We start from the raw sequence: 17,117 nt of genomic DNA on the forward strand, positions 1-17,117 counted from the left end.
TTAGAGCAGAAATAAATAATATAGAAACAACAACACCAAAAACCAACAGTAGAAGACACCAGTGAAACGTAAGAGCTGGTTCTTTGAAAAAGTAAACAAAACCAAACTTACCAAAAAGAAGAGAGACAGGACCCAAACAGATAAAATCACAAGTGAAAGAGGAGAGATTACAACCGACACCGCAGAAATACAAACAATGATAAAGAGGATACTATGAGAAATTATATGCCAACAAACTGGGCAATCTGGAAGAAATAGCCAAATTCCCAGAAACTCACAAACTACCAAAACTGAAACAGGAAGAAATAAAAAATTTGAATAGACCCATAACCAGCAAAGAAATTGAATCAGTAATCAAAATTCTCCCAAGAAACAAGAGTCCTGGGCCAGATGGCTTCCCAGGGGAATTCTACCAGACATTTCTTTTTAATGTTTTATTTATTTTTGAGAGAGCGAGAAAGCAAGCAGGGGAAGGGCAGAGAGAGAGAAGAAGACACAGAATCCAGAGCTGGCTCTAGGCTCTGAGCTCTCAGCACAGAGCCCGATGTGGGGCTTGAACTCATGAACTGCGAGATCCTGACCTGAGCTGAAGTCAACTGACTGAGTCACCCAGGTGCCCCTCTACCAGACTTTTAAAGAAGAGTTAATACCTATTCTTCTCAAACTGTTCCAAAAAATAGAAATGGAAGGAGGGCTTCCAAACTTACTCTGTGAAGCCTGCATTACCTTGATTCCAAAACTAGACAAAGACCCCTAAAAAGGAGGGTTATAGGCCAGTATCCCTAACATGGATGCAAATATTCTCAACCAGGTATTAGCAAGTTGAATTTAAATAGTACATTAAAAGAATTATTCACCCATGATCAAGTGGGATTTATTCCTGGCCTACAGGGCTGGTTCAATATTTGCAAATCCATGTGATACACCACATTAATAAAAGAAAGGATAAGAACCATGTGATCCTGTCAATAGATGCAGAAAAAGCATTTGACCAAATATAGCATCCATTCCTGATTAAAAACCCTCAACAAAGTGGGGATAGATGGAACATACCTCAACATCATAAAGGCCCATATGAAAGACCCACAGCTAATGTCATCCTCAATGGGGTAACACTAAGAGCCTTTCCCCTACAGTCAGGAACAGGACAAGGATGTCCACTCTCACCATTACTATTTAACATAGTACTGGAAGCCTTAGCCTCAGCAGTCAGATAACAAAAAGAAATGAAAGGCATCCAAATTGGCAAGCAAGAAGTCAGACTTTCACTATTTGCAGGTGACATGATAAGTTGATGTAGAAAACCCAAAAGACTCCACCAAAAGATTGCTAGAACTAATACAGGAGTTCAACAAAATCTCAGGATATAAAATTGATGTGCAAAAATATGTTGCATTTCTATACACCAATAACAAAGTGGTAGAAAAAGAAATCAAGAAATTGATCCTATTTGCAATTGCAGCAAAACCAGTAAGATACCTAGGAATGAACCTAACTAGAGAGGTAAAAGATCTGTACTCTGAAAACTACAGAACACTTATGAAAGAAATTGAGGAGGACACGAAGTAATGGAAAAGCATTCCATGCTCATGGATTGGAAGAACAAGCATTGTTAAAATATCTATACTACCCAAAGCAATCTACACATTTAATGCAAACCCGGTCAAAATACCGCCAGCATTTTTGTGTAGAGCTAGAACAATCATAAGATTTGTATGGAACCACAAAAGACCCTGAATAGCCAAAGCAGTCCTGAAAAAGAAACTGGAGGCATTACGATTCCAGATTTCAAGCTGTATTACAAAGCTGTAGTCATCATGGCAGTATGGTACTGGCACAAAAACGGACACATAGATCAATGGAACAGAATAGAAAACCCAGAAATGGTCTCATATATGTATGGCCGACTGAAAATAGATGGTCTCTTCAACAAACGGTGCTGGGAAAACTGGACCACTTTCTTACATCATACACAAAAATAAATGCAAAATGGATGAAAGACCTAAACGTGATACAGGATACCATCAACATCCCAGAGAAGAACCTCTTTGACCTCGGGTGGAGCAACTTCTTGAAAGGTGTTCTTTTTGAAAGCCTAGCTACATTACAGTGATACTTGGGAATTGAGAGAGTCAGGGAGAGGCTGATTATGTGTTTCTTATAAATACTTGTAAACCTATCTACTGTGTAACTCAAGCCTAGCGGATTGAGAGACCACAGGCTGCCTGTCTCAGAAGGAAGCAAGGGGGACGCCTGGCAGTGTTTTTTGCTGGAAGAAACAGACCCGTGGACCTGGGGATGAGAGGCTGTTGCTGGCTTCCATGGAAATGGACTTAGTTTTGGAGGGTTCACTGTGCCGAATGAAAGAGGGTGCACCATGTTCTGTTCGAAGTGGAGGGTGGTGAAGGCAGAAGCTTCCTGAGGTGGGACTAAGGAGACCCTGCATGAGGTTCAGTCCCTATCTGGTGGGTGGTGCCTTTTCTTTACCTTTCCTTAACATCAGGCTTATGTGTTCAGTGCAGTTTAAATGAGTTGTGATCAATCTCACACATAGCTTTTATCAAGAAAACTCTTCCTCCTCATAGGTTTTCCTGCTGCACTTTCTTTACAGAAATTGCTCATACTTGTCTCACTTTCGTTATTCCTGCTGATCAGGCTCCTGAGAGTGGAATGTCAAAGAGAGATGGGTTGTATCATACTACACCCTGCAGTTCAGCTTTTCACATTGTTTTTATTGGCAAGTTTGCCATGATTCCCTTGACTGCACAAATCACCTTAGGTTTTATCTGTGATCTCGAATACCAGCAACTCCATCAAGAGAAATTGCTTAGTTTTCCCTAAAAGAGTCTAATGAGAACAAATGGCTTCCTGAAATGTGTTAATCGACAGCTGAGCACCAGCATAGCTCAGCCCCTTTAGGAATATCTCACACACTTACCCATATTCTGGTGGGTTTAGGAACAATGACTTTTAAAATACTGGTGGTGTTTTTCTAACCCCTCGACTAGGACCCTCCACCAAGTCGCTCCGTGTGCTGTGGGAGAAGCAGTCGGCTTGCAAGATGCGGTTTCCTAGCTGGCCATCAGGCTACAAGTGCAATGTCAAGCTCTGCTATTGGTAGAGATGAATGGAACTGTGGATACTGAGAAACAAACCACCTTCCTCTCTGGCCAGCTGGGAAAAGAAGCAAATTACATAAGCTTAAAAAAAACCAGATGATGAAGACCTTAATTAGTAGCATCACAGTATTAACCTGAATGATAATTAGGATGGCTTCACATCGCTCACTGGATTCATCACTCATTCCACCTAACCTCCTCATTCTGTCATTCAAGGTCTAACTTAATCTGTCATCAATCCTAACTCCATAGTTACAGATCTATGTTTTTTGCTGTGGCTGTTATTCTGCATGGTTCCCGCACCTTTGCTGCTCTTCTCGCCTAGAATGATTCCTTTCCCTCTTCCATGTACCTAAATCCAAACCTTCTTTCTAAATCCCGTACCTTTACTTTGTCCTTGAGCCACTCGTTATATAGGCATGGCTGCTCTGATGGTTTTTGGCCCTTAGTGATTTCTTGTCCCTTCTTGACTCTCATTACCAATAAATGGTGATTGGTTTATTACCAATATAAACACAAATGGTCCTTTATTGTTTTCTGCTACTTTTTTGGGTTTATTTTCTCAAGTTATAGGCCTTCAAAGGCAGGAATTTTATACTCTGTATTTCTTGTGTTTGCTTCATATACATAGTAAGTGCTAAATAAATACATATTGATCAGAATCAAATAGGGAGCACTTCAGCTGTGCTGGTAGGGGCCGGAGATAAATTTTAAGAGATAAATTTTATGCCACTTTTCTAATTCCCAATAGTCTTCTCTCTCTACGCTAGCTTTTATGTATTTAGCAATATGAAGTAGACCCTCTTCATTCACAGATTTAACACTCGCTATTTTAAAGCTGCGTAACACGAGTAACGTGAAGTTACGCTGATTTACAGACTTTGTGAGAGAGAGAAAGAGAGAGAGTGTGTGTGTGTGTGTGTGTGTGTGTGTGTGTGTGTGTGTGTACATGGCATACAGGATACAGTCACTTAGCTTGTGAGTCACACACCAGATCACCCTGGCATCTGCATCTCGTTGTGGCTTCATTGTCCTCCACTCATTGCACTTCTGAATGTAGACTGCACCACATTCTCGGCTTGAAAGTGTATGTTACAGTGATACCTGGGAACTGAGTCAGGGAGATGCTGATTCTGTATTTCTTTTAAATTGCAAGGATCTATCCACTGTGGAACTAATTACACACAGTTTGACACAGCATTGAAATGCAGATTAAAAACTTAACTGTCCTACTGTTTTCTGCTAAAGCACAATGCCTAAGCCTCCAGAGCTCTGAGTAGAGTGTAATTCTTGGTCCACCCCTCTTCCTAGAGGGTTTATGAATAGTGTGCCCAGTACATACATCTAATGTATGTCCTTCATGAATGGCCTCTAACATGTTGATAGTTCTCTGAATATTCTAATTAGATTTTTATCTTGATCTTAGGTACTGGTATCTTGGTCCCCTAAAAACCAAAGCGGCTCACTTCTTCAGTACTCTTAAGGTAAGTGCAATTTACAGTGTAGAAATTTGCCCTGTGTTATTTTGTTGTTAGTTTGTGATGTGTGTATTTGGATTTGGAAAAATTCCTTGCTACAGTTATATATGACCTTCTCCAGTGCTAAAATGAGGTAATTTACTTAGGTACAAATGCAGAAAGCCTTCCTGCTAGCTAAGCATCACCCCTCCTCTACCAGCTCATTACCAAACCCATACTTAATTTCTCTTTGATATTCCATTTGTTTTTGCCTATTTTATTCATTCACTCTTGCCAGACAAACCTGGAACAGAATGACCTATATCTCCTCAGTGATTTGTAAGGGTGTCTATATTTGATTCTGGAAATGAATTGAAGATTTGTATCTGAATGTATGATTGTACAGGCTTGCGTATAATAGAGTGTTTCAGACAGTGCCAGCGAAATACAGGTAGTGGTTACTGTTTGGACAGTACAAATAAAGAATATCTCCAACATTGGAGAACGTTCCATTGGGCAGTGCTGCTATAGCCTATACACTGAAAAATGTTGGCATAGAGAAAAGCTGAACAATGTATATTAACGGAAATGCTAATAGAAAAGTCATCTTTGTCTGTGGACGATATATTGTGTTCAGCTTTTATGCAAATCAAAGCAGTAAATACAAAATTTGGCAGGTCAACCTGAAAATTGGCAGATGAAGTTTATAGTAAAAATCTTCGTTCTAATGTTAATATTCAGGGCATCAAGTGTTTTTCTAATTATAAAAGTGATGTATGTCCATTGAAAAACATTTGGAAAACATAGCTCCCTTTACCTTCTAAATAAATCCCCATTGTGTTAAAGAAATGTAAAAACATAAAGCCCCTAAAGTACTAGGGGTAGCCAATTTACATGATTATGAAAATGAACTTGGAGGGCAATGCCTTCCTACACTGAAAGCAGACTGTAAAATGTAAAATGCATTGTTACACTTGCTTACGGGAATAATTTCCGTGGTGGAGTAGTAGGTGCATTTAGGAAGAATAGAGTAACTACCTATTTAACTTGTAGAATAGGGAGAATGTGAACTGTTTACACCATTTCTTTAGCAAACAGTTATTTTTTAGTTTATTTTTGAGGGAGACAGTATGAGAGCAGGGGAGAGGCAGAGAGAGAGGGAGACACAGAAACCTGAAGCAGGCTCCAGCTCTGAGCTGTCAGACCAGAGCCTGATGCGGGGTTCAAACTCACGGACCACGAGATCATGAGCCAAAGTCAGACACTTAACCAACTGAGCCACCCAGGCACCCAGCAAGCAGTTATTAAATATCTAATGTGGCAAGCCCTGCTAATGCTTGGAATACAAAGTCCAATAAGGCAGGTTTCCTGCCCCCAAGAAGGAGTCACGTGCAGGGAACAGGAGTGACAAGTAAATCAGTGGTTCGGCAAGTGCTGGGAGAGCATGTGGAAAGCTAAGGTGGGAGCAGAGAGGAGGGGCATTCATATCTGACTCCGGGACAGCAGTCTTCTCAGAGCAGGGAATACTTTTACTAAAGTTGGAAATCTGTACAGGACTAGATCAAGGGCATCCTGAGTGGAGGAAACAGGATGTGGGATGTTCCTGTGATGTCACGTGGCCAGTGTGATAGAATAGCAGGAAGGGGGTTGTGGGGTTGGAGAGGGGCCAGCCACTACAGGTCTGAATGTGGGATCTCACACCATTAAAGTGTTGGGGAGTTACTGAGTCTTAAGCAGGGGAGAGACATGAGCAGATAGGCATTTTAGAAAAGTTACTTGTCAACAGTGTAGACAAGAGATTGCAGTGGGTGATTAAGGCAAGGGCACCAGATAGAAGATTGTCCAAGTAAGCCAGATGGGAGGGGATAAGGTCCACACAGGGTGGGGATAGTGCGCGTTGACAACAGAGAATGGATTACAGAGTTACTGAAGTTGAGCTCTCAAAAATGGGAAGGAGAGTATAGGACCCCAGGTTTCTGGTTTCAGGGACTAGTTGGCTAACCAGAGTTTTCCATTAACATTGAAGTAAGTTAGGGAATCAATGGGAGGTAAAGAAGTGGAGACAGAGGGTTGGACCCCTCCTTCAGGAAGCCTGACTTTGAAGGGAAGGAGATAGAAAAAGCGAAAACTAGTGAGAAATATGGGGCCATTGGAGTTGGGGTTGTTCTTATTGATTGGAGAGAGAGCCATGTCTTTATACCCGGAAACAAGAGACAAGAAGACTCGGTAAGTAAGAGGAGTAAGAGGAGTAAGTAAGAGGAGACACAAAGCATGACCGAGGTGGCAAAATGCACGCTCAGGAAGAAGGGCGTGGGCCCAAGGTACTGGGTCAGACTTGAACACAGAAAGGGGCGCCCTTTTCCATGGGAGAGAAGAGAAATAAAGCAGAGGTCCAGGTGCAAACAAGTGTATAGAGCGTTCAGGCAGTTCTCACGGAGGTCCTGACAGTCTCACTGAAGCGCAGGAAGCAAAGTGATCTGTTGAAAATGAGGTGGGAGGTAGTGGTGGGGGGGATTTTGAAGAAAAATGAAAACAGGGAGGTTGGGAAGGATTATCAAGTGGCATTGAGGACCTGAGACCAAGAATTTTGTGACACTCATGTCCTTCTTTCCCTGTATCAGTACTTACCCAGAGTATTGTTTGCCCTTCTAATAACACCGAGACACGATGTACAAGTACAGAAACCTAGTGACAAGATCGATCCAGAATAGGGGCTTTTCAGGGCCCCTATTTGGAGCACCAAAGATACAAGAGAGTCAACGGTGACGGGAAAAGAGTGATTTGATGTAATCAACCGTTAATTAGGTCTGAAGGAAATGGGGTCAAAGACGGCAGTTCTCAATGTGATTGGAAATTTGGTGTGGTTAGGTTCCTCAGGGGTCTAAAACTAACACCCTTCTCTACCTCTTCTGAGTTTCAACCAAGTTATGAAAGCAAATGCAGGAACCAGGCAAATGGAGATGAAAATACCAGCCTTATAAATGTCAGCAGGAGTAGAGGACACAGCTTAGATAATACAGTCACAATCAGATTTCTGAGTACTCCAAACTGAATTCATCCCCTTAAAACGTCTCCCTCAGGGCAGACTGCTGTAGGAAGCTGACTGCCTGAAGAAGCAGATTCCCCAGAACAGCTACTTTCAGAGAGAGAATTGTTACTCCTTTGTGATTCATTGCATGGTAACCTGAGAACAGGCGGGGATTTGTTCACCCTAAGAGATATATTGAGCACAAAAGAATAGAAGACTATGGGATGTGGTTAGAGCGTAGGATATCAACGTTTCAGGTTTCCAAGATGGAATAGTTCTGGGTAACAGGAACAACCAGGATGTGGCCATGGAAATGGGTGACTCGGGGGGGGGGGGGGGGGGGATTAGAAGTGATGTCAGCTGAGAGGCTAGGGTTTTGTTTTAATTATTCCTGTGGACACTGATCAGATGGGCTTGGGGTGTCAGGAAATAAAAGACACAAAAAATCTAGAGTTTGAAAATGATGTTCTTTGAAGCCTTGGGTTGCATCACGAGGCTGGCCTAAGCCACTCTGGCCTCCGAGTGGAATACGATTCCAGAAGTGAAGAAGGTATTCGATGCAACTGGACTTCACGCGTTTCATTTTTGTGTCACCATCTGTAAACCAAAGATCAATCCATTATGGGAGGATTCTGTGCTCATTCAAATGGCTATTTTGGGGGGAAGCATACGCGGTTGTTGTTAGTCCACGTGGACTTTCCACTCTGTGTGTGTGAGAGCAGTGGAGACCGCAGTCACAGAGTTCATGGTTTTCAGGACAGAAGATAGGCCTTCCATAGGAAAAGAAAGCTTGGGGACTCCATGCTCCAAATTAGAGATCATTCCAGACAGAGATTATTAATTAGCGTTCAGGTTGGTGCAGGTAGAGATAGTCCCAGAGTTTGGACCGGTGTGTGCATGACCAGTTTCTCTCTTCATGTTAAAAGGAGTGGCCGCAGACTCATCAAGCCTCTATCTCGTACACGGGACCCACAGAGAGACTTCCCAGTGGAGCAGAAGAGACCCCTCCGCGGCCCTCTCTGTACAGGAGAATACTGCGAAGGCTCGCGTCGTACTGGGCCCAGCCACAGGACGGTGAGCCGCGTGGTGGCTGCGGCGGTCCGTTCAGGACTGCCTGGCGCGGGCCCCGGATCGGCGTGGGAGACTAACCTAGCACAGGAGAAGCCTTTCAAGGGTCCTTGAAGTAGCCTTGTGTGCGCCACAGAGCAGGACCCGAGCCAGCCCAGTGTCCCCAGGAACAGGAGCAGCCTGTGCCATTGGTGACAAACTGCAGCTCCCCCTTCCTGTCCCCAACTGTGGTGTTACTGTGGCTGCTTTGGTAGGGTTGTTTCAGGCATAGAGATTGCATTCTGAGCGTGGCTCTTTGTAGAAGAGTAAGGAAAGGAAACTGAGGTGGAGAGTCCGCAGGCGGGAGAGGGAGGCCACGCCGGTGGGGCAGTAGTGGGACGCTAACGGAAGAACTTGACCTGAATCTAATACACCCACACAGCCCTTTCCCAGGAGGTGAGGCCCGAGGTCTGGAAAGAAGTGCAGCTGTCCACCATTGAGCTGTCCATCACCACGCGGAACAGCCAGCCGGACCTGATGGTAAGTGTGCCTTTTCATTAGAAGAGCATTTGGTCTCTGGGAAAAGTGACCAAGGCTGCACACTCTTCCACTAACTGGGTATTTTTATTTTTACTCTGTGGGGGGAGAGAGGAAAGCACCGGGAAAAAGAGGATGTGGTGTGCTTTTAGGGAATAATTGCAACGAGAAGGCGTGGTGAGTGAAGTAGCGGCTTCAAGCTTAACGGGCTCGAGCAAGTATGCGGGGCACTGCTTAGTAGAAACGAAAAGTTAGCCTGCTCCCTTTGTCCCAGGAATAGAAAATTATGGAACTTTTACTTGAGTGAATACCCATTATTTTTGTGACTATATTAAATATGTGGATTTAGGTCCACAGGAAAAAAAATCTATATATACATAGAGTCCAGTCTGTTGACAGACACTGTCCAGTACAGTGGCCTCTAGATTCGTGGCTATTTGAATTAAATAAATGCTGGCACTCATTTCTTTATTTGCAGTAGCCACATTTCAAGTGCTCATTAGCCATATGTGGCGAGTAGCTACCACAATGGGAAGCACAGATACAGAATGCTTCTATTAGTGCAGAAAGCTCTGGATAGTGTGCCTATTGACAATGCCCCCCAAAAATGTTCAAATAACACAGAAGTTGACACACTGGTTTGCCACCTATTTTTGTATAACCCACAAACTAAGAATTGATGTCACATTTTTCAATGGGTATAAGAAAATGAGAAGAAGAATGATATTTTGTGATATGCAGAAAGAATAGGAAATTCAAGTTTCAATGTCAGTTAAGTATAGTTTAGTTGGAAGAATGTGGTTCTTACATGCTGTCTCTGGCTGCTTTCTGGCCGTGACGGCAGAGTCCACTAGTTGCCATGGACTTTCTGGCCCCAAAGCCTAAAATATTGACTTCTCTGGCCATTCAGAGTTTTCTGACCCCTACTGTAGAGAAAACCTTAGTAGTTAATGTTAGTGAGAATGGTAATAGGAAAGTTGTCCTGACCTGTGGACCAGTTACTGAGATCAGGGTTTCTGTAGATCCAAGTAGTATGTTTACAGTTGACCCAGTCTGGAGACTGAACGTAGGTATTGAATGTAGGAGTGCAGTGGGGAGTTCGACTCCAATGTTAATAGAGGACTGACTTGTTTTGTAATTATAAGAATAATATGTGTCCATTCTATAACCTTTGGATAACATAGCTTCCCTCACCTAAATTAATTCAAATTGGATTAAAGAGTTAAATTAGAAAAATAAAACCATGAAAGCACTAGACTGAAAGCTAAGTGATTATTGATATAAACTTGGGGAGGACCAGGCCTTTCCAAGCATGGCATCTGAAGCAAAAATTTTATTGATGCATTTGCCTACTTACAATGAAAGAAACTATAAACAAAAATTTTAATGACAAATTGGGAAAAAGAATGTGATAAAGCAGGAGTTAATAGCTTTCCTTTATAACAAACTTAAGAAATAGGCAAAGAACTAATTTAAATAACAGGCACAGGACAAGAATAGAAATTCACAAAGGACATAAACCTGAAAAAATAGCTTACATTTGCTGAATATATACTGTATGCTGGGCACCATCCTGAGAATTTTACATAGTGTCAACTCATGGAATCCTCAGAACTACCTTATCAGGTGGATCTAACTTTTATATTCGTGTAATGGGTAAGGAAATAGGAAAAAAGGCTCAACATCAAAGAAATGCAAGTTAAAATAATGACTACTGAAATGTCCTGTAGCAAGCATGCTAGCATGTGGTGTCAGTGGGGAAAGGCTCTCGTGCATTTCTGCTGGACGTGCAAGTCAGAACACCCTTTCTTGACGGCATCTCAGTGGTCTCTGCGAAGCATCTAAGATACAAGCAGCCGCTGGCCCTGTGAAGTACGTTTCTAGGAATTTATTGCACAGGAACAGTCAGCTACTTAACATAGAGTAGACCTGCCTTTCTTACATAATGGGATTCTGAACACACTGGTGGAAGTGAATGTAGTAAGGTTGAAAAAATAGTTTCTGTTCTGGAGGAATTTCATGAAGAAAGATAAAATTTCTAATTATACATTGCTTTTATACCCAATCTCTGATAATGCGTATTTCTAGTATTTTGTTCATGTTCTTCATCATCGTTCTTTTCTCTGATGATAGAATACCAATGAATGGATGGAGTTCAGTGGAGGATGTGATTGTGGGTCAAGATTAGCCACATGTAATTAGGAAAGTGTATGATACTGTGCTGCTTATCACTCACAGCAGCACATTCATTTCCTTTTCCCACACCTCCTTGTAAAAATAAAAGCAAATGCAAGAAAATAATTCAAAGACAATGAAGCTGCCATGTAATAGCTCCAAATTCATTTATCACTTTAAAAAGTACATTCAGAGTCAAAGAGGCTTTAAGGGGTGTGGAATGTGTGGAAATTAGGATCTCTTGTTCAGTTCTGTTCACTGTATTTATAATCGCAAAAATGTATGAAACAAATGAACCGTGGGACTGATTAAATGCATTCTGGTGCATTTATTTAAAATGTTCTCTATTTACTGACATGGAAAGATATTCATCATATATTGTTAGGTGAAAAACCATGCTAGTATGATATGCATCACATGGGTCTATTTTTATTTTAAAAAGAAACACTCTCTAAAAAAAAAAAAAAAAAAAACGAAAGAAAGAAGCACTTTCACCTATAATTGAGTTTTGTGAATGATGGAGGCAAGGCTCCAATTTCATCCTCTTTTCTGATGGAAAGCCAGTTGTCTAAGCACTGTTTACTGAATTTCCTCCCCCCCGCTCCCCCATCTGCTGTGAACCCCCCTCATACTGTAAGTGTAGGTACACACGGACATGTGTGCATTTTCTCTCTTCAATTGCTCTAATTTTCTAGGCTCATATTAGTACTATGCTGCTTTTAATTATCATCATTTTATAATAAGTCCTTCTGTTTTTCTTAAAGAGTCTCTTGGTTATTATTCTTGGCTCTTAGACCTCTATAAATCTCTTAAAAGGTTTATCTTATTAGATTCCACATAAAAATCTGTTATATTGATCAGATATAACAGATTTTTATTGAATCTGTAGATCAATTTGAGGAGAAATGACATTTCTATAATATTGACTCTTGTGTTTTGTGAACGTGGCATAGCTCTTCATTAGGTTTTTTAATGCCTTTCAATGAAGTTTTATAGCCGTCTCTAACATTTTGTCTTTTGCTGGATATATTCTTGGTTATCTTAATTTTTGATGCTGTTGGAGATAGTATCCTTTAAAATTTCATTTTTAAATATCTGCTTTAGATGGACATGTAATTGACTTTTTTATAGATATGCAATCAACAATGTTATAACTAAGTTCTTATCATTTATAGATTCCTTTGGATTTTCTATAGACTCGCTCATATAAACTGCAAATGGTGCAAGTTTTATTTTTCCTTTCAAATACTTTGCCTTCTCCTCTTTTCTCTTACTGTTTTGGGTAGGACTTCAGTAGAGTGTGAAGTAGAAGTAGTGCTAGCTGATGTCATTATCTCACTCCTGATGTAGATAAAAAGGTTTCATTGCTGAGTTTGATGGGATTTTTTTGTAGACACCTTTTATAAGATTAAGAAGTTCCCTTCTATTCCTAATCTCCTAATTTGTTCTTATCATGAATGGATATTTAAGTTTATCAAGTCTCTTTCCAGCATCTACTGAGATAGTCTTCTCATGTAATTCTTTGTCTACAACGCTGTTGGTTGCTCATGCACTACTTGTAAAAAACAAACCCTAGACTTCTGTGTCAGCTGTCTACTTAACTTGTCCTCTTGGATGGCTAATATGCCTTTCAGTCTGTGTGTCCAGAACAGCTCCTGCTCTTGGCCCCCACTCCTTGCTGGTGGTGCTGCTTCCTGTCTCCCCATTGCTGTTGACTATAATTCCATTCTTTTCAGTGGTTCAGGCCAAACATCTTGGAGCCACCCTCTTTCCCCTTGCATCTAATCGTTGTGGAAGTGCTGGTGGCTTCACCTTCTAAATACTGCCAGTGCTTAACACATTCTCCCCAGCTGCCTGCTCTAAGCCGCCACCATCTGCCTATTCCCGTGGGTTCCTAAGTGGCTGCCCTGCTCCCCCCCACCTTCCTCCTAATTACAGCAGCCAGAGAGGTCCTATTAAAATGAAGCCAGATCATATTTCTCTGCTTAGAACCTTCCGATGATTCCTCATTTCACTCCGCCTCACTGCCAAATCCTTGGAATGGTCTACAGACCCTAGGGCTCTGGCCTTGCTTCTTCTGACTTCCTCTCCTGTTTTCCCTTCTCTTGCTCTGCTCCAGCCACACTGGCTTCCTCGCTGCTCTGTGGCTTGTAGAGCATGCCTCCATGCTCGGCCCCTGCCCTGGAAGCTCCTTGTGTGGCTAGCCCCTCTCCAGGCCAGTGGTGCTGAGTACAGTCTTTGGGAACTTGTTAGAAATGGACACTTTTGGGCCTCACCCCAGATCTATGAACCGTAAGCTCTGAGAATGGGGCCAGAGTCTGGGTTTTAACAAGCCTTCCAGGTGATGCTTGCTGAAGTTTGAGAACCACAGCCCTGGATGTCCACATTGCTAATTCCCTCACCTCCTTCAGGCCTCTGCTCAGAGGTTCTCCCCTCCCCCCCCCCCCCCCCCCCCGGCAGTGAGGCTCACCTGGACCCCCACCACCCATACCATCTGCTGTTTCTTGTGCTGGTTCTTTTATCTCCTGTTCCTAATAAACTTTCCTGTCCTTCTAATATTCTTATTTTCTAATATACTCCATAATTTACCATTTATATTTCTATGTAATTTGCTACTCTTATACTGATACACTCTAACATGCTTCTGGTATATTCTATAACTTGTTTATCCCCTCTGCTCCTCAAATATAAATTCTTTGTAAGCAGAAATATTTGTTTTTTTAGTTCTTTGATGTAACCCAAACACCTAGAAGAGTTCATGGTAGTTGACATTCAGTAAGTTGTCGAATAAAAGGTGAACTTAGAGCAAAGTCATCCCCTCTCTGATCTGTAATTCCTGGGTGAGAGGGAAAGTTGTGCTTTGGGAGAACTCTTTAGTCTTCAGGAAAGGCTGTCTGCTCTCAGCAGATTATCTTGGGGCAACGGATTCTGAACCTGTCCAAAAAGAAGCAAAACCTCTACCTGAAGCAGACAGAAGTGTAGGGACTGATTTATAGAGGGCCGGGGTTGTATTGCTAGCCACTGCCTGCTAGTAAACAGGGGTGGAACGGTGCAGGAACCCAGTCTGGTTTTATAGTCACTTCACTGTAGCTCAGTTCTTCCAGAGCTCTCGGTGGTGAGTAATGAAAAGTTTTAAAAGCACTACCATGGCAGAAACGAGGTTGTGGACCTTCACCTCTGGTCACATATCGAAACTCCACGTAGAACATGAAAAACCACATGAAAAACCACGCACACCGAGATGCACTTCAGCTGGTGTGCTGTGCTGCTGGCCTGCGGTGAGGGTGTGGGCTTGCCGGGGGCGGGGCTGAAGCTTGGCCTGCGAGGGAGGGGACCCTACACACCAGAGCAGCTATGACGACTAGGGACAACCTCACAAACCTCCCGCTCTGAGTCCTGACAAACCTGAGTTTTCGTTTAGCTCTCTGGGGAGTAGAAACCAACCAAACAAGCAAGCAGTGAGGAGCTTCATGGTGTGTAAATTATACCTCAACAGGAGTCTTCATGTAAAAGAAAGAAAGGGAATATATTCAGGATGAAGTTGTTGCAAGTAAAGGCCTCTGTGTGGTAAACAACTTCAAAGTATGAACCTCTGGGGGCAAAGGAGGACACCGGGCTCTATTTGCCAAAATGTAGAATGTTAATGATCGTCTTCTGACCTTGTAGAGCAACGAAGACTTCATGAACATCTGCATTGAACCCGACACTGTCAGCAAAGGGGACTTCATAACCATAGGGTAAGTGGACCGGGGTGCGTAGGAAATGCGGGTTCAGTAGTTTGTATTCTCAGACATACTCTCCAGAGTGCCCGGGAAGCCTGATGAAGACCTGGCAGGGGACTGAGACGCCTTCTTTCTTTCAAACAGTTGGGCTGACGTGTAGAGCACGTCTCTCCTGCTTTGGCCTTCCCTGTTCACGTGTCATGCGAGCACGCTCTGCCTTTCCAGTGAAATGAAGGTTCTTTGTGGCATTGCAGTGTCCACAATTCTGGCTTCAGGGTTAAAGTTACTGGATACAGATCTGGATTCTGCCGCGTCCTGGCCTCGTGACTTGGGCAGACCCTTTAGCTTCTCTGGCTCCGTTCCTCTGTGTACAGGAAAGAATAGTGAAGTCACATCTAATACCTCGGGGTTGCCTTTGAGCCTCACATGAGAGAGTGTGTGGGAAAGTCCTTGTTGTGAAGCACTTCACAGTATGGGTTGCTATGCATGCCGGTCCTATTCTCAGGGCAGCAATGAAAAACCTGAAAAGGTATTGAGTACCTTGGCCATTCTCCAGGCCGTTCCTCTTTTCCACTAGAAAATAGTCTCCTGTCCTGATTTGTTAAGGGTGACCTCTGCCAGAGTTTTATTGGTTAAGAACCCCCTGACCCCCCCCATCAAGTCTTCCACACATCGGAGGAGCGTGTTGCCATGCCAACTGGTAATCTGCTCAGCGATGTTCTTTGTGCTTTGTCTCAGAGCTCCCTCTTGTGCCTGTCTGTCTAAGGACTGGGCATTGCTGCCGAGGCAGCCCGGTCTCCATGGCTACGCTATTGTCTGCACCAACAGCCGAGGCAGAAGGTCTTTCTTTGGTTTGTGGTGTTCTCGCCTTTGCTACAGATTCTTGAGATGCTGAATAGCTGATTTTTGCAGCCTTAGATTTGCTTACTGTAGCTGCAGCAGAAGGAAGAGGGAAAAGCCTTTCCTTTCTCCTAGAAGGTGTTCAGAAGCCCCACACTGTCTTGATTGAGTCTGGCCTGTAGGGCCAGCTGTGCCCAGATTTCCTTCATAAGACATCCAAAAATAAAATCAGAGGGATGCCTGGGTGGCTCAATTGATTAAGTGTCCAACTTCGGCTCAGGTCCTGATCTCACGGTTCCTGGGTTTGAGCCCCAGGTTGGGCTGTGTGCTGACAGCTCAGAGCCTGGGGCCTGCTTCCGATTCTGTGTCTCCTCCTCTCTCTGCCTCTCTCTCTCAAAAATAAATGTAAAAAAAATATATTAAAAGAAAAATAACATCAGAAACCCTTTATGTTTATATTGCTTCATGTAGGTGAGGTCCTTATGTTCTGCATCATTGCTGTCCTCCTTCGCAGCAGCAGCAGTAACCTGGTTTCCTTTGGTCTCTACAGGAAGTGAGATTAAGTCATGTCCGTTTCTTCTGGGCGTCTGAAAAGAACATTGTGAAGCTCCTATAGATGCCTCAGAATTCCATATACTAACGACTTAGTTATGATAAAGAATGGACTCATTTACTTGGATAGCTGTTGCTCTCTCTGACCGTGACAGGCCATCCAGGGTATATGTGCCCGAGGCGGGGCGCGCGTGTGGCCGCCTGCCCGCTGTGCTCCTAGGGAAGGGCAGCGGTATGCCACGTCGTCTTACTGTGAAGATAGGGCGTCCCCAGAACTGGTCGTTCATATACACATATAACAGAAACGTCCTTTAAGTTAAAGATGTTTTCTCCTTAAGTAATGACGGACTCACAAGAGCCAAATAACAAAACTTGAGTACCTTTCTGCCAAACATTTCAGTTCGTTCTAACTTTTAAATTGAGGATTTTTCATAAAATTTTTTTTAATGTTTTTTATTTATTTCTAGGGGAGAGAGAGAGAGACAGCGTGAGCAGGGGAGGGTCAGAGAGAGAGGGAGTCACAGACTGAAGCAGGCTCCAGGCTCTGAGCTGGCAGTCAGCACAGAGCCCGATGCAGGGCTCGAACCCACGAACCGCGAGATCATGACCTAAGCGAGAGTCGGACGCTTAACCGACTGAG

At 43.1% G+C, this 17,117-nt stretch overlaps 1 protein-coding gene across 4 annotated transcripts in view; it reads left to right on the forward strand.

Moving 5' to 3' along the window:
• AGK (acylglycerol kinase) overlaps positions 1-17,117 on the forward strand; it is an 80,212-nt gene that overhangs the window by 60,854 nt on the left and 2,241 nt on the right. For 3 of the 4 annotated variants that reach the window (XM_039234059.1, XM_039234060.1, XM_039234061.1), the window contains 4 exons: positions 4,546-4,603; positions 8,531-8,678; positions 9,094-9,191; positions 15,030-15,100. In XM_039234059.1, coding sequence (XP_039089990.1) covers positions 4,546-4,603; positions 8,531-8,678; positions 9,094-9,191; positions 15,030-15,100 — 375 coding nt within the window. Of the gene's footprint in view, positions 1-4,545; positions 4,604-8,530; positions 8,679-9,093; positions 9,192-15,029; positions 15,105-17,117 lie in introns of those variants that run through there. The other variant, XM_039234063.1, reaches the window with a different exon arrangement.

This window comes from Hyaena hyaena, unplaced genomic scaffold (assembly GCF_003009895.1).
Source record: "Hyaena hyaena isolate Hyena2069 unplaced genomic scaffold, ASM300989v1 scaffold_82, whole genome shotgun sequence".
NCBI lineage: Eukaryota > Metazoa > Chordata > Mammalia > Carnivora > Hyaenidae > Hyaena > Hyaena hyaena.